The 19,225-nt window shown below is 44.2% G+C and overlaps 2 protein-coding genes across 2 annotated transcripts; both read left to right on the top strand.

Moving 5' to 3' along the window:
* The first annotated feature begins 2,181 nt into the window (after positions 1 to 2,181).
* LOC125543076 lies at positions 2,182 to 8,624 on the top strand. The gene is made up of 9 exons (XM_048706328.1): positions 2,182 to 2,576; positions 3,492 to 3,631; positions 3,720 to 3,868; positions 4,660 to 4,799; positions 5,685 to 6,257; positions 6,794 to 7,734; positions 7,830 to 8,030; positions 8,253 to 8,387; positions 8,486 to 8,624. Exons 5-6 carry the CDS (start codon positions 6,072 to 6,074, stop codon positions 7,508 to 7,510), a joined length of 903 nt encoding a protein of 300 aa, XP_048562285.1. The 5' UTR covers positions 2,182 to 2,576; positions 3,492 to 3,631; positions 3,720 to 3,868; positions 4,660 to 4,799; positions 5,685 to 6,071; the 3' UTR covers positions 7,511 to 7,734; positions 7,830 to 8,030; positions 8,253 to 8,387; positions 8,486 to 8,624.
* Positions 8,625 to 9,251: 627 nt separating this feature from the next.
* On the top strand, positions 9,252 to 12,488 carry LOC125539808. The gene is made up of 5 exons (XM_048703352.1): positions 9,252 to 9,439; positions 11,240 to 11,295; positions 11,394 to 11,455; positions 11,550 to 11,637; positions 11,893 to 12,488. The coding sequence occupies exons 1-5, from the start codon at positions 9,325 to 9,327 to the stop codon at positions 11,950 to 11,952; spliced, it is 381 nt and encodes a 126-aa protein (XP_048559309.1). The 5' UTR covers positions 9,252 to 9,324; the 3' UTR covers positions 11,953 to 12,488.
* The last annotated feature ends 6,737 nt before the right edge of the window (positions 12,489 to 19,225 follow it).

Here is a 19,225-nt window from a genome sequence, read left to right as displayed (position 1 = left end):
TCATCAAGGCTATTTTCTGGCACCGTTGCCAGGGAGTGAAGCGCCTTCGGTAAGTGGAATTTGGTAAGGAAACATTTATATAGTGTGCTAAAATTTATTGTCACTTGTTACTATGGAAAACAATCATTTGAGGGGTTTGTTCGGGGTATCTTCATCTCGTCCGGAGCCACAATTAGCTACCCCTCAACCTACTACACCTACTGAAAAATATTGAATATGAAATTCCTTCGGGTATGATAGAACAACTGGTAGCTAATCCTTATGTAGGAGATGGAACCGAACATCCTGATATATACTTAATATATGTAGAACAAATTTGTGGATTGTTTAAGCTTGCAGGTTTACCCAGAGATAAAGTTATGAAGAAGGGTTTCCCTTTATCTTTGAAGGGAAAAGCACTGGCTTGGTATAGGCTATGCGGTGATATTGGATCATGGAATTGGAATCGTTTGAAATTGGAATTCCACCAAAAAATTTATCCTATGCATCTAGTTCATCGTGATCGGAATTATATATATAATTTTTGGCCTCGTGAAGGAGAAACTATCGCTCTAGCTTGGGGGAGGCTTAAGTCAATGTTATATTCATGCCCCAATCATGAGCTCTCAAGAGAAATTATTATTCAGAACTTGTATGCTCGGCTTTGTCGTAATGATCAAACCATGCTTGATACTTCTTGTGTTGGTTCTTTTATGAAGAAGACTATTGAATTTCGGTGGGATCTTTTGAAAAGAATTAAACACAACTCTGAAGATTGGAAACTCGACAAAGGTAAAGAGTCAGGTATTAAACTTGAGTATAATTGTGTTAAATCTTTTATAGATACCGATGCTTTTCAAAAGTTTAGACTCTGAGATAGTAGCCTTCTTTTGTGAATCATTTTCTACTCATGTTGAACTCCCTAAAGAGAAGTGGTTTAAATATCACCCACCTATTAAAAAAGAAATTAAAGAACCGGTACCAGTTAAAGAAGAAACTATACTTTATAATGTTGATCTAGTTGTTCCTTCTGCTTATATATATTGAGAAACCACCTTTCCCTGTTAGGATAAAGGAACATGCTAAAGTTTCAACTGTAGTTAACAAAAGCTATATTAGAACACCTAAACCTGATGAGCAAATTAAAGTAGAACCTAGTATTGCTATGGTTAAAGATCTCTTGAAAGAAGATATGGATGTGCATGTTATTTACTTCTGTGAAGAAGCTGCTAGAATTGCCAAACCTGATAAGAGATAAACATAGACCTATTGTTGGCATGCCTGTCATCTCAATTAAAATAAGAGATCACTGTTATCATGGTTTATGTGACATAGGTGCTAGTGTGAGTGTTATTCCTTATACCTTATATCAAGAAATTATGAAAGACATAGCACCCGCAGAGATAGAAGAAATAGATGTTACTATTAAACTTGCTAATAGAGACACAATATCACCAATTGGGATTGTTAGAGATGTTGAAGTCTTGTGTGGGAAAATAAAATACCCTACTGATTTTCTTGTTCTTGGTGGGCATCATAATCATAAGCATCTTTTATTGATCAAATTCAAATCATCTTTGGCCAGAAGTGAATAAGAATAACAAAAGGTTTGTGGACATGTATATATTAATCACCTTTGGATAGAATAATAAATACAAGCCACACTTTATTAAGTCATCATGCATAAACTTCATTTATTAATCTGGTCCGTATCAACTTTGGCTAGAAATGGACATAATTAATAAATTTGTGTGGGCAAAATGTTCGGCAAATAGCTTTGGTGCCAGAATGACGAATAGAATCCACACTTAACTGGAGGATTTATAAACTTAATTTCACAGCAAAGACAATGTAACATGGTGATAATAATCATCATAGCAATGCAATGCCATAGAAAAAAACAAATAAGTATAATAAATTGCATTGGGAACTAAGTAAACATGAACATGATGAATAGAAACACTAGAGAAATTACCTAGCATTAATAAGCATAACGAATAATGCAAAAATTAGCCCTAAGACTTGTATAGATCTAAATAAAAAAGGAAAAATGAATTATTTTTTAGTGATGGAAAAATCAATTGTTTGTTTTTCAGAATTAGACTTCGGCCCATTCCTATGCGCTACCGTAATTTGTTTTTCCGGCGGCCCGAAATTCCTCTCAAGCTGAGCCGAAACTGCGGTTCCCGGTGGCCCGTTCCATCCCCTTTCATTTCTCTCCTTCCTCGCACGGTCACATCCGCGACGGCGACGAACGGGAGAGAGAGAGAGAGAGAGAGAGAGAGAGAGAGAGGCGGCGGTGAAGCCAGCGGCAGCGGCGGAAGAGAACGACGCCGGTGGGCGCCTTTCGTCGGATTCGCGTGCAGATCAAGGTAGCGCGCGGCTCCGTCGACTGGTGCTCGTCGGTGTCCTTCGCGAGGCGGGCGCGGACGGGGACGCGCACGAGCGTCCAAAACCGGCACGGCGACGGGCCTCCAACGCCGACAAGCGAGCGAGGAGGCGCAGCGGACCCGAGCACACCCGCGCAGCTGAGGGGCTTACTCCGGCGCCGTCGTGGCCAGCGACGACGACGACGACGACGAGACCCTCAACGTGAGGTAGCTTCCGCCACCGATAACTCAGTCATGGTTAGGGTTCTTAAGAGATGGGGAAATTTTTGGGGATTTCTCCACATTAGAGTTTCGGGTTTAAGGGCAAAATTGCGGTTACTTCAAATCATCTTATTCCCCTCTGATTGAGTGCATGATACGATAGCCCTAGCTTCAAATTTGGGGAAAACTTGAGGAATTTGACATCTAGGGTTTCGAGTTTTGGGGGATTTAACTTAGGAATAGCATAATTTAACTTAACCCCCTTTCATTTCTCAACAAACCCCAAGCCCTGGGTCCTTCTTAGCACTGTTAAGGCTACAACTCACAATAATAGGGCTAAATTAAAGCAAACTTAGCTTAACAGGAAGAACAATTAACCACAAAAGCATAAACATGCTTATCCAGAGATGATTTAGAGCACAAGAGGGCTCTCTAGCTTAAGAGCTAGATGGCTCCCATGCTATTGCTAGGATAGCAGGATTGTCTAGCTCAAACTTGAGCCACTTAGAGGAGAAGATGAGGTTGATTACCTTGGTCTTGAGGTTCAGCCGTCTCCTGTCTTCTTCTGGAGCTTGTAATGTGTGTACTATTCCTTCCTGGTGCTTCATTGATTGCTTGATCAGTGAGCAGGGAGAGAGTTAGGATCAGTGAGTGTGTGTCTGTCTTAGCTTTTTCTTTTCCCCTTTATATATGCACTGTACACTAGGGGAACCAACACCAAATGGGTGAGAAATGATCCCCCGATCAGGGGCAAGGCCAAGCAAACCTACTGTAGCAGCTGTGATTGTTGACTTCCTGTACATCTGTTGACCCACTGTTTAGCAGTAGATCACTTGTTATCCAATTATCTGTTCAGACAAATATATTTCCATGGAATGTGATTTTAGTATTATTCCCTGACCTGCCATTGTTCATTTGCAGAACTTGCCAAATATATTTGTTTTGCTACGAAAACTGAAAGGGATTGAGCTGGAATTCTTCTCTTGACTCCAACAACCTGACTGCTACTTCTACCATAACTTCTATCTACCAAGCACTTTGGACACCAGACCGAGAACTTGGTAACTTTCTAGTATTTATTGTTCTTTAGACTTATTGCAGTATTATTCATTTGCAAGCTATCATTTAATGCTGTTCTTCTTAATTAAGCTTATAACCTACAAAACCGGCACGGTGACGGGTCTCCAACGCCGACAAGCGAGCGAGGAGGCGCAGCGGACCCGAGCACACCCGCGCAGCTGAGGGGCTTGCTCCGGCGCCGTCGTGGCCAGCGACGACGACGAGACCCTCAACGTGAGGTAGCTTCCGCCACCGATAACTCAGTCATGGTTAGAGTTCTTAAGAGATGGGGAAATTTTGGGGGATTTCTCCACATTAGAGTTTCGGGCTTAAGGGCAAAATTGCGGTTAGTTCAAATCACCTTATTCCCCTCTGATTGAGTGCATGATACGATAGCCCTCGCTTCAAATTTCGGGAAAACTTGAGGAATTTGACACCTTAGGAATTGCATAATTTACCCAAATCCCCTTTCATTTCTCAACAAACCTCGGGCCCTGGGTCCTTCTTAGCACTGTTAGGGCTATAACTCAGAAGAATAGGGCTAAATTATAAGCAAACTTAGCTTAACAGGAAGAACAATTAAGCACAAACATGCTTATCCAGAGATGATTTAGAGCACAAGAGGGCTCTCAAGCTTAAGAGCCAGATGGCTCCGATGCCATTGCCAGGATAGCAGGATTTTCTAGCTCCAGCCACTTAGAGAAGATGAGGTTGATTACCTTGGTCCTGAGGTTTAGCCGTCTCCTCTCTTCTTCTGGAGCTTGTAATGTGTGTACTGTTCCTTCCTGGTGCTTCATTGCTTGCTTGACCGGTGACCAGGGACAGAGTTAGGATCAGTGAGTGTGTGCGTCTGTCTTAGCTTTTCCTTTTCCCCTTTATATATGCAGCTGTAATTGTTGACTTCCTGTACATTTGTTGACCCACTGTTTAGCAGTAGATCATTTGTTATCCAGTTATCTGTTCAGACAAATATATTTCCATGGAATGTGATTTTAGTATTATTCCCTGACTTGCCATTGTTCATTTGCAGAACTTGCCAAATATATTTGTTTTGCTACGAAAACTGAAAGTGATTGAGCTGGAATTCCTCTCTTGACTCCAACAACTTGACTGCTACTTCTACCATAACTTCTGTCTACCAAGCACTTTGGACACCAGACCGAGAACTTGGTAACTTTCTACTATTTATTGTTCTTTAGACTTATTGCACTATTATTCATTTGCAAGCTATCATTTAATGCTGTTCTTCTTAATTAAGCTTAACCTACAAAACAGTAAACCTCCTTTTTTTTGCGGTGAGGTTTCATGTCATTCCTCTGATTTGAAGGAATCACTGTGTTCGGCGTATAGAGGGCATATTCTCTTCTTGGAAATCAGTGTGTTCCATTTCTTTGGACAACCAAACACAAGAATAGAGCCTAGGTGCGGAACAGACATATCATGTTCTAGCCCATCACCCCAACCTAACACACCCCTAAGGTACCACCTGCCCACCTCCTCTTCGTGGTTAGTAGGACTGAAACCGCATCTCATGTACCCAGTTTGAGTTCTACTGAGCATAGAACCTTTTGATTCTAAAGTCTGTCTCCACAGCTAACTTCCTATTAACCCCTGCCCAACTATCGTCGACTAGCACCACATTATCCACAAAGAGCATACACCATGGGATATCTCCTTGTATATCCCTTGTGACCTCATCCATCACCAAAGAAAGATAAGGGCTCAAATCTGACCCTTGTTGCAGTCCTATTTTAATTGGAAAGTCATCAGTGCTGTCATCGCTTGTTCGAACACTTGTCACAACATTGGCATACATGTCCTTAATGAGGGTAATGTACTTTGTGGGACTTTGTGTTTCTCCAAGGCTAACCACATGACATTCCGCGGTATCTTATCGTAGGCCTTCTCCAAGTCAATGAACAACATATGCAAGAGATATATATGGATGAGTTAAAATTGTTTTTATTTCTGATCAATTTGATATAACAGAATTTATAAGTAGGCATTTATAATAAGGTATATTTTATAAGTAGCACTAATAATCTCAATTATCAGGTGTGACATATGAGAATAGAGCATCATCAAGGAAGGGTTACGAACAAGGCCACAAGTTTTGAGGTGTTCATGTTTATGTAATTTGCTTTAAGTAGTCCAAATGTCTGTGTATGTATTGCGTTGTGAGCTATGTAAGTGTATTGTGGATGTAAACTGAATCAGAAGTAATGAAATCTTCCTTATTTTTCACCTTTTGGATGTAAACTGAATCAGAAGCAATGAAATCTTCCATACTTTTCACTTTTTGTATTTTGTTTTCTTAAACCATGTCTTTCTTCTATTAAATCCACCGGGTGCGCTAATAGCTACAGGTGTGCTAACAGCTACAGCCCGGAAAAGGATTGTAATACAACTTCCTCGCTCATTGATATTCCTCAAAATTAGAAGATGGCCCATGAACAGGAGCTGATCCTCAAGTTTGACACTATGGTCGGTGAGGAGCGTGAAAAAAAGGAGCCAACTAATCTTTTTGAGGGTTGGAGTGACGAGGAAAAGGTAAGCTATATGAGGCAGTTGGAATTCAATCTTCCACAATACAGTGAAGCACCTAATCTTGAAGACAAGGAAGTCCCGGTAAGAATCTGGATTTTGTTGTTGTTGCACATTTTGAATGCTTGCATGCTAGTTTATTGATTTTTTTAGTTAAATAAATTGATCTAGCGTTATCATATGTTGATCGTCTACTATTTTTGTACAAATGGAGATCTTTTGCATTACCACAAAAGCATCTAGTATTTTTCCTTCGTGAAGTATGTGCTGCTCACTTCATAGTATGTGGTATATATTCTTTACCTATCCAAATGCTTGTCACTTATGTATTTTCTGGTTGGGTGTTTATGTCTGGCACTATAGCAACACACAATAGTGTTCAGCACACAAAATATACTCGGTTGGTTAGACAAATATGGTATGAACTTGGCATCAACTATTACTCTAGATTGTTCAAGGTTATGCAACCATGTTCATTTCTGAGGGCGATATGCTAGCAGTGAGAAAGATTTCTGGGTGTTTAAGAACCATGCTAACTGAATCTGCTGCATGTTTTGCCTAACTAAAGTCAGATATATTATGAATTTTGCATCTTAATTAAATTTTTTTATGCCATGTAGGATAGTGTAATTTTTGATGTCACAGATCCAGAGAAAATTCAGAAAAACTATGTTGCTTCAATTGGTCATTATAGATCCTGGCAATATGTTGGTTCCGACCGACGTTTTGAGTTTGGTTCAAAGCAACGCACGTTTGTGACCAGATCAACGGGAACATTTGTATTCTATTATAGATACAAACATTTTCTTGTTGGCTTGATCGTCGACGGACAATGTGGTTGGGTGGAAGGTGCCATAACCCGTAATGTTCGTGATGGCCTTGAGTCTGTGTTGCAATTTGCTAGAAAAGGATCTTCCCCAGATTATATCAGAAGTGCAAGAACATATACTCTTGCCTATGATGGGAATTATACAAAGGGTGAAAATATTTCAAAAATCAAAATTGGAATATGGCAGCTGTGTAATGCAATAGAGGGAATAGGAGATTTTGTTCCCGGAAAGAGCAAGTCTGAACCTGATCCTATGCAGTGGCAAATCTTGATTCTTTATGGTCCAGAAGCTGGAAGGATCAACTATATATTTGATCGGACAAAAATGTCTTTATCTGTTGACAATGGAGGGCATGTGGCAGTTAAGATTCCTGCTGATCTTGAGCCGTTTGTGCTGAACTATTTGAAACTTTCCAAATGTGGTATTGCTGTGCTTGATGGCAAGGAATTTTTCATGTCAAAGGAACGACGCCAAGAAGTTTATACCAGGTTTTATTGGCGGTTCTGATACTAACAAGAAAAGTGGTGTATCCTACTCACTTTCTGCTTTCGGATGCTCCCCCCATGAAATATAAGCGAGAGGAGCCTGATCAGGGGAAGAGGGGTAAGGCACTCACGGATGAGCAAAAATTGGAAGCTGCTAATGCCAAAGGAACTACATATCAAGTTGGCAAACACGATGGATCTTCTATTTACCACACCGAGAAATGGCTTATTGACCCATTGAAACAGGTAACATATAACATAGTTGATATGTTTCAAACAGGTAACTTTACCTTTAGAAGTTGATGTGTTTTGCTTATTCACCTAATATTTCTTATCTGCAGGAGAAGAGATCCTTTCCAGAAAGGCCTGAGCTCATGATGGTCTTAATATGGCTAAGCCGGCTCTGGGGTTACCTCAGCAAAAATTCTGTAGCACTATCTGATACTTCCGGTGTACAACGCGGGTTATCTAGTGAGAGTCTGAACCTGAATGTCAAGAAAAATCTTCTGGTTGCTGGAATCCGACCTGGGAATGCTCCTAATGTAAGCACCTCACTCTATTTTCTCTTACATTCATTAGTCAACATACGACATATGTTAATTATGCTGTCTAAACTAAACTTACATTAGCAACCAAATACTTTAAACTACTTTATATCATACCCTATAAAAGACAGTCAAAAACAACAGTTTTAGCCTAGTGTAATTTGAATGCTGGATCAGACTCATGTTGATCAGGTTAATCGAAAGACCGTAATGCCACAGGAGCATCATGGTCTTGAGAGGCTTGAATTAGCTAAAGGAGAAAATGCGGCCCAGCAACACACCGCTTCAACCTTTATCTTTTGTCCAGAAAGGTCGACCGCTGACCTGTGGTATTGGGAGGAGTTGCATCAGAAGGTCAATATTCACTGTACTATGCTTTTAATCTTAATTTCACCTCCGTTTGTATATTGTGAGACTGAGGTAGCTAACTTAATGATTTTAAGTTAGAACAGAAAGATGAGAGCCCAATAGGTGGCAGTGGTTTCTCCATGAGGAAATCTGGTGTAGCTTCAAGGACCGAAGGCAAGCACTTCTCTTATGCAATTGTACCAGCATCTCAGCTCAATACTCCGACAGTGTATTCTTCTCAGAATATTTTTTATGTTGTAGCTACTTTAAACTACTTTATATCATACCCTATAAAAGAAGCAAGTCTTACGTTCCATGCCTTCATGTATTTTAGATTACATGGTGCAGAGTAGTGGGTTGTTTCTACATGTTACATGTGTGTTAATATTTGTCTTCTGAATATTTTTATCGCATGCTATGCTTTTTTAACCATTTTTTTTTACCTGCTTCTAATTCAAGGTTGATGTAACTTCCAAAAAAGAGAACCAATTGTAACTTGTAAGGCTTTCTTATTTGGCTTGTTGCATTTTCAAGTTGCATGATGATCCAAATAAGAAACGATGATAAAATCATTTGCTATGTCATTTCAACCCTGGTTGCATGCATGCCTGATAGATGTGAATGGTAGCATACCCCCATAATGTTATGGCATTGAGTCAGGGACAGCATGTCATATTCCTGCAGCTTGCCTGATTCTGCAATTTCTATACTGAAATCTCAAAAGTACTTGTACCACCTATTTGAACGGATTTACTTGCAATAAATGGTCCCACTAATCATACCTTTTGGGTTCTCTGGATAGCCAAAAGCTCAGAACACAAAAGCACAATTAACTGTTTGATATTAATCTATTACTCCCAACACAGATGAGCTCTGTTATGGTGAGCCCAGAAGCAGGTGGCCTGTGGCCTTCGGAACTGATAATGGCAAAGTGCCCGAAATCATGAAAAGACGTGGCATCTCTAGAGAGACTGACAGAATGGATGCTCGCAATAAGAAGGCCAAGTTAATGGTTGCTGAGCATGAACAAAGACACTGTGTTGACTCGAGTACACAAGGTAATTATTTGGTGAAACGTCGGGTTTGTCTATGGTTCTTGTCTTGTTGCATCTTCCCTACCTTACCAGGAACAAATTTCTTTTCAAGAAACATAGGGTAGACCTTGGCTTTATTGATTAAATTGGTCTACCTGTTTGTGTGACATGACATTACTGTGTTTTAGTGATATGCATGTAACTCTTAAAATCTATTTCGGTTGCCACCTTTAATGAAAAGGTGATTACTATGTTGATGGTTTTGTATGGTCTCGATCTTCCTGTGCAGCAATAGCTACGTAGTTGAAATATACAGGAAGTCCGTTGTGCTTTACTCAGTTCAATGATATCAGCTAAGAGAAGCATATGTTATGTGTCCATTAAATAGCTATCCTTAAATCCTATTTGTACATAGTTACAGGGGTGGAAAGTTGGCTCTCTGTACTGCAGTCAACCTTAATCTTTTCTGAAACTAGACCTTCAATCTTGATGAATAAGTCGGCAGTTCTGTAGTTGCAAACAATGAGAGAGCCTGGTGGTTTGTTATTCTCGTATTTCTCAAAACAGCTTCTTTGCGTGCCTTACAAGTTTGCAGCGGAGGGCGGGTTATTAGCGAAGTGTTACATAATGGTGCATAGGTGCGCTATTCCTTGAGAAATTTGCTCAGCTGTATTTGTGATGTGATGACACTCTTGTCATTTAATTTTGAACCTCTATGACATCCAAAATACAAAAACCTCTATGACTTTACCAAAGGTTTGAGATGACATCGTAAAGAAAATGACATATATGATTTTTAATTTAACTTCATCCCATTAGGAAGTTTAGACATCACTTGGTTAATTTACCAGGAATACTCTCCTACTGAATTGTCCCGTATCATGTCAAATCTCAGTTCCTTTTTTATATTGGAATACTCTCCACTGTTATATGAAACTGGTCCGTTTCGGGCTAATTCCCCTCTGTTTCTGACCATTAGTGCTAGGGCTTGTTTCAGACGGTTTTCACTTGGAACCTGTCTGAAATAAATACTGGTGGCCTTATGGGAACTGGCTCAAGAATATTTCTACCTCGATTTATCACAACCTCATGGTGCATTTGATAGCATGGCACTGTTTGACGTCAATGCTGCCGACAATTGATCTGCCATGACATCAAAAATTTATGGCAGTCTTTTTCTAGAAACTGACCATATATAAATTGTTAATCCAAAACTATGTTCTCTAAGAAGTTGAAGTTATGTAGAACTGTATTTAATTTCTCCTGTGTGGACTCTGATGCATTTGATAGCGTTGCAAATGTTTTATCATCTTTTGAAGATATACAAAAGTGATTTTCTCGGCACTTGTTTCTCTGAAAACAGCATTTGAGATGCACAAAGCTGTGCTACGTCAGCATGTCTTAAAGCTTATTGATGTGTGTTATTATGATGATGCTCTGCTGCTCACTTGCCACTCGCCTAGCACCTAGTGCTTTTTAAGAGCATTGGCAGATGCTTACTTTTCAGGAGTCAGTTTTGCGTCAATGTTAATACTAAGGTAGTTATCAATAGTGTTTGGTCAACTCTACATCGCTTGGTTTATATGTTTACCAGTGGGGCAGGATACTTGTTTTATACTTACGGGGCTAAATAAATTGAGTATCACGGTTCATGGGGGTGATATATACTTTTCACTTATTTGTTTATTTTGACATGGGGATCTTTTATCATCTGTTCGCTAAATTCATATTTTGGTTTACAAGCTCAATCTTTGTACTTCTAATATCCTTTATATATCAATCACTGATACAGTTAAAATCTTACCAAGTTTTGTCTTCCTTTAGGTTCACTTGCTAGCACAATGGACAAGGCTGACTCTAGCACTGATATCCTGACAAATGTGTGTAAAGAGGGACTATCCAATTATTTTCCTTCTCTCCTGGCGTCACTGTATTTTTTGTCCTTTCATTCATGTCTTCGTCTGGATGATTGTTTTAGGTGCATTTCATGGCAAGGAACAAAGCAATGTCGATGCATTTTATGCAATGCCACCCTGAAGGGTATATATTTTCATGCTGTGACTCTGTTTACCCGAGCTCTCCTTATATTGTTTAATTCTGAAAGAAAAGTTATAATCCACTTTGGTGTTTCCAGGACTGCGCATGTTACTTTTGCTGACAAGGAAACTATTGAGGGTGCTACATCTTTGCCTGGGACACCATTCTCCTCTAGATTTTTCACAGTAAGACCCCCTTTTTAATTGTCAAGCCCATGCCGTCATATGCAATAACTCTTGTCTTTCTTCTGAGCCCTGTGCCTGCCTGCTGTCATATTCTCTCTCTTGGTACTTGATGAAATTAATCTCTATTTCTGGAAGGGGAAAAAACGAAAAGAAAACTATGAGACAGGGTGATCCACAGTTGCGGCAACATAAATTTTTAGCAGCAGTCAGTGTTATTAAGCTTTTATCCCTGAAAGAAACAAGTTGTACTTGCAGGCAATGCAGCCAACCCAGAAAGGGGAGAGTCCACTGCCTGCCAGCTGCCTCTGTAACTGAAGAGCTGTGAGAGTGTATGTTCACCAAAGAAAATAGGCCTGCTGATCTAAACCTTGCCCTGCCAGGAACGAAACTGTGATACAAAATCAGGCTGCCCTGACAGAGCATGTACTTGATACAAAATCGACAACACAACAGTTACCGCTACCCAAACATTTCCCTGTCTGTCTGTCTGACTGACCGGAGGAGACTTCCCCGTTTTTCTCTTCTCGGGATTTACCCTTGTTACAGATACAGATAGATGAGGAGAATTTGGTTGACAGGTATGAAGAAACCTCTGAAATTGGCTGAGGTTATATTTCGCCATGGCATTTTGAGACGGCATGTTTCGGCGATCCACACGCCTTTTTTCTGAATGCGGTTGTGGTTGAAAAACAGAAGCACAACCTGATTAGTAGCATCAGCATGCAATATTTTTGCTCTTTGTGCTGGCTTAGATGTTAATGTGTGTAATCTTGGTTTTGCGTTGCTCAGACCTATTTTGTGTCATTGTTACAATTTTTTGTTGTTGATGATCTTGTCATTTCAAGACCAGTTTTTTTTTCAACAGGTGGTCTAACAAGCTCAGTCGGGCCGTGTGTTCTATACGTACATATAGTCGAATTGTAGGAGATGCACATTAGTGTTGCTCCTTGCGCTGCCTGCCTCTCGGCTGTCAGACCATTGCCTACCCCTCCTAACTAGATTGTTAGCCCTTGATGCTTACAGTTTTTTTGGGGGGGTGCATGGCTTTGTAGAATTTGGCGTGATTTTGCCATGTGGCAGGCGCCTCGGTGGGCCCAAGCTTGTTATTTCGCATTCCGTCTCTTTGAGGTTCATCGGGTGATCTGTTGTCATCGATGTAATTTGTGCTAGTGATGGATACCTGGACAAACGACACGATTAAAATAAAATGAAGCTACGGTACAAAATTGGAGAGATTGGTACGGAGACTATAACCAATGGAAAACCGATCTAATAAAAACCTAGGGTTTACTAGGAGGTTTAACTGCATTGATTGGTGTATGAGGTTTACGTGCATTTGATGTATTAAGGGCATTTCTAACCTGATCCCCTAAAAGGCTATAAGGGAGTAAAATTTTCGGTTTACTCCCTTACGGCGGACCTAGCCGATCCCATAAAACCAGTAAGGGAGTAATTTTTTTTACTCTTCCTATTCCCTCCAAAATTTCCCTAAATATACTCCAACTTTGGGTGGCCAAGTAAAGCTCACTCTCCTCCCGCACCGCGCTGCCTCCTGCCCCCGCCGCCATCGGTGACCTCCGAGCCTGTCGGAATTGATAGCCAACACTCCCCGCGTCGGAATCCACCCAAGCGTCGGAATCCACCCAAGCGTCGCTGGCGGTGACAAAAAAGCTTGGGGATGAAAAAGAACCACCGGGTCCAAGCGACGCCTCCAACCGCGCCAATGGTATCCGGCGTGGCCACCGCGTCTCCGGCAACGGCACGCCGCCTTCCTGCCGCATCTACTAGAGGCAAACGGGCTCGAAAGCTCGCCGAGGCGGCCACCAAGAAGAAGGCGAAGAAGACCGCGACGCAGCCTTGTCCAAGGCCTACGCCTCGTACGGCAACTCCGGCTCCCCCTACAGAGACTGCTCCGGCGCGAGTGGCGGCCGCAGTCGGCAACAAAAATCACGGCCGCCAAGTGCTCAATGAAATGCCAACAAGGTAAAAGCCTCATGTCCCCTTGGAATTTGATAGTGAATGTTAGTGCTTGATAGTGATGGTTTATAGTGCTTGCTTTGACATTGTAGAACCGAGATGGACACGGCCGAATTCCTCGCATCATTGGAGTCCTCGGCCACCGTTGGCCTTGATGATCTCAACTATGATGACTCGTTTTGGGATCATTCGGCCACCCAAGACATGAAGGAGGCCGAGGAGGAGGTGGTGGAGGTGGTGGCCGAGGAGGAGGTGGTGAAGGTGACCGAAGCAAGCATCAAGGGCGCAAGGACATGCACCCAAAACTACGACCAAAAGGAAGACATTGCGATTTGCGATGCTTGGTGTGCCATCTCTATGGATGCAACGATCGAACAAATCAAACCAAGACCGTGAAACCGCAAGAAAGTATTGGGAGCTCACTCGTGGAGAAATCTTGGCCTCTCTTCGGAATGTTGGTGGTGGGCGATGGGGTGGTGGGGATGGTCATGATGATGGTGGTCATGGTGATGGTGGTGGTGGTGAGGGTGATGGTGGCCGAGAGGATGGTGATGGTGGCCGAGAGCATGTCGACGTAGAGCATGGTGATGGTGGCTTCCATTTTCAGAGCTTCCAGGTAAAATGGGATGGCTTCCAGGAAGTTGTCTCGGAGGCTTGGAACAGCACGACTCCGGACCCAGACCCCTTCCGTCGTATCTTCATCAGGCTCAAAGCTACCGCCCGGAGCTTGCAAAGCTGGGGCGCGAAGAGAATTGGCGACGTCTCTCTTCAATTGCTCCTCCCAAGAGAAATCATTGCACGCCTCGACGCCGCCCAGGATATGCGCCCCTCTCCGATGCCGAGGCCTGGCTATGTCGTAAATTCAAGTGTGCTTACCTTGGACTAGCCTCCCTCGAGATTCAGATGGCTCCGAGAAGGCGACACGAGCACCACCTTCGTCAAAATCCACGCGGCTCACCGGCGGCATAAAAACCACATCTTCCAATTGCAAAGCGATGGCAACCTGGTCTCTGACCATGCTGACATGGCCCGTATGGCCTTTGAGCACTTCTCTTCAATCTTCGGCTCTCATGAGCAGCGCAGCCTATCTATTGATCTCCAGGCCATCGACCACCAAACCTTCAACATGTCCGGCCTTGATGCGCCTTTCTCTGAATCTGAGATCTGGGAGGCCGTTAAGCGATTACCGGCTGGCAAGGCTCCGGGGCCCGATTGTTTCACCGCGGAATTTCTTCACGCCTGTTGGGACGTTGTCAAGCATGACATCTGCGATGTCTTTCACAAACTCTACCTGATGAACAGTCGTGGTTCATAAGCTTAATGAAGTACATCTTACGCTTCTACCTAAGAAGGCCGATGCGTCCTCGCTCTATGACTACCGCCCCGCCAGCCTGATCCACCTGCTGGCAAAGCTGTTCGCGAAGGTCTTATCCTTGAGGCTAGCCCCTCGTCTTGGTGACATCGTTTCGACTAATCAAAGTGCCTTCATCGCCGGCTGCGGTGTGCATGATAACTTCATGCTTGTACAGCAAACTGCTCGGCTTTTGCACAACCTCAAGGCCCCCCGGATGCTTCTCAAACTAGATATCGCCCGAGCATTCGACACAGTATCTTGGCCGTTCTTATTCAACGTCCTTTGGCAGCTCGGCTTCGGGCCGAGGTGGTGTTCCTGGGTGGCCATACTCCTCTCGACTTCCTCGACGTGAGTTCTCATCAACGGAACCCCGGGACCGCCTATGGACCATGCTAGCAGGCTGAGGCAGGGTGACCCCATCTCACCCATGCTTTTTGTCCTTGCCATTGATGTGCTCAACACCCTGGTTCAAAAAGCCACTAGTCGCGGCATTCTCCACAAACTCACCAGCAGACGTGCCATCCCCAGCATTTCTCTCTTTGCGGACGACGTCATCCTCTTCTGCCACCCGGACGAGCTTGACCTTCTGGCAATCCAGGGAATCCTCAAAGTGTTTGGCCTCGCTTCCGGCCTCAAGAACAACTTTGTCAAATGCTCGGTGACGCCAATCTGCTGCGCGCCTGAGACCACCGCCATGGCTGCCGAGGCACTCTCCTGCCCTACCATGGCCTTCGCCATCAGCTACCTCGGCCTCCCCCTCTCTACCAGGAATATCCCCTCTTCGGCACTAGCACCCCTCGTTGACAGGATGGCTAAGTGTCACGCCCCGAGACCGATGTGCCAGGTGTCCTCCAGTTATTCGCCGTCGTTGCCATGTCATTCGCTTGCGTGTTGCATCTTGTCATGTCATCATGTGCATTGCATCATCATGTTTTCAAAACTTGCATCCGTCCGGGTCTCCCCATTCTTTCCGTTGTCCGTTCTGAGCCCAGACACACTTGCATGCGCCCGCGGCATGTCCGAAATAGTATTTTATAAGTGGCCGGAAAATATTCTCGGAATGGGATGAAAGTTGGCATGTGGTGTTGTTATGTTGTTAGTAGGTCGCCTGCCAAGTTTCATCGCATTCAGAGCTCGTTTGATAGCCCAACCGTTAAACTATAGCGGCAATATAGCCGGTCTAACGTCGGACGTTTTCGGTCTCCGGAAACAGTCGCCGAGCCTTATTTCTCTTCTCTCCTCTCTGCCCGAGGCCTTCTGCACAACCCACACGCTCCAATCTACCCCTCCTCGTATCCGGAGTCGTCCGATCGAGATCGAACGGCTCCGAAACGACCTCAAACCCCCTAACCCTAGCCCCCTTACCTTATATAGACCCCCCTCCATGCCATTTTGGGCCTTCTCCTTCCTCCTCCTCGAAATCCGCGCCCCCAATCATCAGCCAGCCGCCTCCCACCTCCTCTCCTCTATTTCCACCGCCGGCCACCTCGTCCCTGCCACTTGGCGCGCTACCAGTGGCCAGCCGTCGCTCCAGCAGCGCCCGCGGCCAACCAAAGCCGACCACGTGGCCCCGGGCTCCCCACTCCGCCGTGGCCCGCGGGAGGCCCGCCCAGGCCCGCACGGTCGCGGCCCCGCATCTCCCGTTCCATCGCTCCCGATCTGGACCGAGGGGAGGAGCCCCTCGACCTCGACCTCGCCGTCTGCTCCTTCCCGCCGACTCGCCGGAGTCACTGCCGGCGACCACCTCCGGCCAGGTTGCGCTGCCCCTACCTCTCCTCCTTCCTTCCTTGCCTCTCCTCCATCTCCCTCACGATCTCTCTCTCCCCCACAGGATCCCATCACCAGGGATCGCCGCCGCCCGGAGCTTCCCATCCTCGCCGTCGCCGGAAATGGACCCCCGGAGCCAGATCCGGCCTCCTCCACTCCGGATCCGTCGGTTCTGCGCCCGTTCCCGGCCTCCCCGTTGTTCCTCGCGTCGACGGAGCGTCGCCGCCGGAGCTTCTCTGCTGGACTCGCCGTTCTCGACGTCCTTCCTCGCGCTACTTCGATCCGTTGATCGTGCGTGTGGGCCGCATCCCACGCCAAGGCCCAGCGCGCTAAGCGCCCGACCTGCCAAGCCTCTCCCCCGACCTGGGCCATGGCCTGTGGGTGAGCAGCCCCTCCCTCCAGTCCCCTGTGCATCTGGCCCAACAGTTTTGGCCCATGTCATGTTTTTTTCCTCTGGACGATTTTGTCTATTATTCCAGAGAACGCCTGTTTTACAGAGAAGTCCCTAGAGTCATGCATTTAATAACTCATGAACCGTGCATCGGATTAAAATTATTTATATATGAAACTTGCTTAGAATTGCATCTAGTTTCATAATATGTAATTTTCATCCATGTTTAAAATATTTAAAATGATGTTCGGTTAAATTTACACCTATGCCATGCTAAAATGCTTTAATTCGTAACTAAATAACCGTAGCTCGGATTTTAATAAACTTTATATGTAAATGGGGTAGGAAAATGCCTAGTTTAACATGGTGGCTTCAGTTTGCATGTTTAACAACTATAAAATTATGTTTAGGGCAGAACAGGACCAACCTAATATATGCATATGAGGAGTTTCCGGACTTGTTGTTTTGTTGTTCCGGCCTCATTTAAACTTGCCTAGATAGGCAGTTTTGTTTTGCTTCACCCCTTGCCATGCTAAACAACATTGAATATTGTTGAGTACCTAAACGAGAGAGAACTAAATAAGTCATGTGGTGTTTCGTCAATATGCAACTCGTTGCATATTGAGCTCCACTTAATTTGTAGGATTGCTTGTGCACTTTGCCATGCCATGCCTAATTAAACCGGACATGCATCATACTTGGTTGTGCATCATGTCATGCTTATGTGTTGGTTGTTTACTATGTTGTTTGCTTCTTTCCGGTGTTGCTTCTTCGGGTTGGTTCCGATAACGTCGTGTGTGTGAGGATCCGTTCGTCTACGTTCCGTTTGTATTCTTCATGGACTCGTTCTTCTTCCTTGCGGGATTTCAGGCAAGATGATCATACCCTCGAAATCACTTCTATCTTTGCTTGCTTAGTTGCTCGCTCTTTTGCTATGCCTATGCTGCGATACCTACCACTTGCTTATCATGCCTCCCATATTGTTGAACCAAGCCTCTAACCCACCTTGTCCTAGCAAACCGTTGTTTGGCTATGTTACCGCTTTGCTCAGCCCCTCTTATAGCGTTGTTAGTTGCAGGTGAAGATTGAAGTTTGTTCCTTGTTGGAACTTGGAGATGTTGTTCCTTGTTGGAACATGTTTACTTGTGGGGATATCACAATATATCTTATTTAATTAATGCATCTATATACTTGGTAAAGGGTGGAAGGCTCGGCCTTATGCCTGGTGTTTTGTTCCACTCTTGCCGCCCTAGTTTCCGTCATATCAGTGTTATGTTCCCGGATTTTGCGTTCCTTACGCGGTTGGGCTATTATGGGAACCCCTTGACAGTTCGTCTTAAGTAAAGCTCTTCCAGCAATGCCCAACATTGGTTTTACCATTCGCCACCTAGCCTCTTTTTCCCTTGGGTTTCGTGGACTCAAGGGTCATCATTATTTTACCCCCCCGGGCCAGTGCTCCTCTGAGTGTTGGTCCACCTGTCAGCTGCCGGTGGCCACCAGGGGCAACTCTGGGCTGGCTTACCCGTACCTAAGACAATCTGAGTGTGCCCTGAGAAAGAGATATGTGCAGCTCCTATCGGGATTTGTCGGCACATTCGGGCGGTGTTGTTGGTTTAGTTTTACCCTGTTGAAATGTCTTGTTGTACCGGGATACCGAGTCTGATCGGAATGTCTCGGGAGGAGGTCTATTCCTTCGTTGACCGTGAGAGCTTGTGATGGGCTAAGTTGGGACACCCCTGCAGGGATTTGAACTTTCGAAAGCCGTGCCCGTGGTTATGGGCAGATGGGAATTTGTTAATGTCCGGTTGTAGAAAACCTGAAGTTGACCTTAATTAAAATGAATCAACCGCGTGTGTAACCGTGATGGTCTCTTTCCGGCGGAGTCCGGGAAGTGAACACGGTGTTGGAGTTATGCTTGACGTAGGTTGTTATAGGATCACTTCTTGATCATACTTTTATCGACCGTTCTTTGCCTTCTCTTCTCGCTCTCATTTGCGTATGTTAGCCACCATATATGCTAGTCGCTTGCTGCAGCTCTACCTCATACCTTTTACCTTACCCATAAGCTTAAATAGTCTTGATCGCGAGGGTGCGAGATT

Source organism: Triticum urartu, chromosome 1 (genome assembly GCF_003073215.2).
Source record: "Triticum urartu cultivar G1812 chromosome 1, Tu2.1, whole genome shotgun sequence".
In the NCBI taxonomy this organism is placed as follows: Eukaryota; Viridiplantae; Streptophyta; class Magnoliopsida; order Poales; family Poaceae; genus Triticum; species Triticum urartu.
Note: the sequence above shows the minus strand (reverse complement) of the source record. Positions and strands in the feature narration are given on the sequence as shown.

Coding starts and splice junctions, on each gene's coding strand:
- LOC125539808 (XM_048703352.1), top strand. CDS start 9,325: ATGAAAAGACGTGGCATCTCTAGAGAGACTGACAGAATGGATGCTCGC. Junction 9,440..11,239: donor TGTTGACTCGAGTACACAAG/GTAATTATTTGG, acceptor GTCTTCCTTTAG/GTTCACTTGCTAGCACAATG. Junction 11,456..11,549: donor ATGCAATGCCACCCTGAAGG/GTATATATTTTC, acceptor TGGTGTTTCCAG/GACTGCGCATGTTACTTTTG.
- LOC125543076 (XM_048706328.1), top strand. CDS start 6,072: ATGGCCCATGAACAGGAGCTGATCCTCAAGTTTGACACTATGGTCGGT. Junction 6,258..6,793: donor TTGAAGACAAGGAAGTCCCG/GTAAGAATCTGG, acceptor TATGCCATGTAG/GATAGTGTAATTTTTGATGT.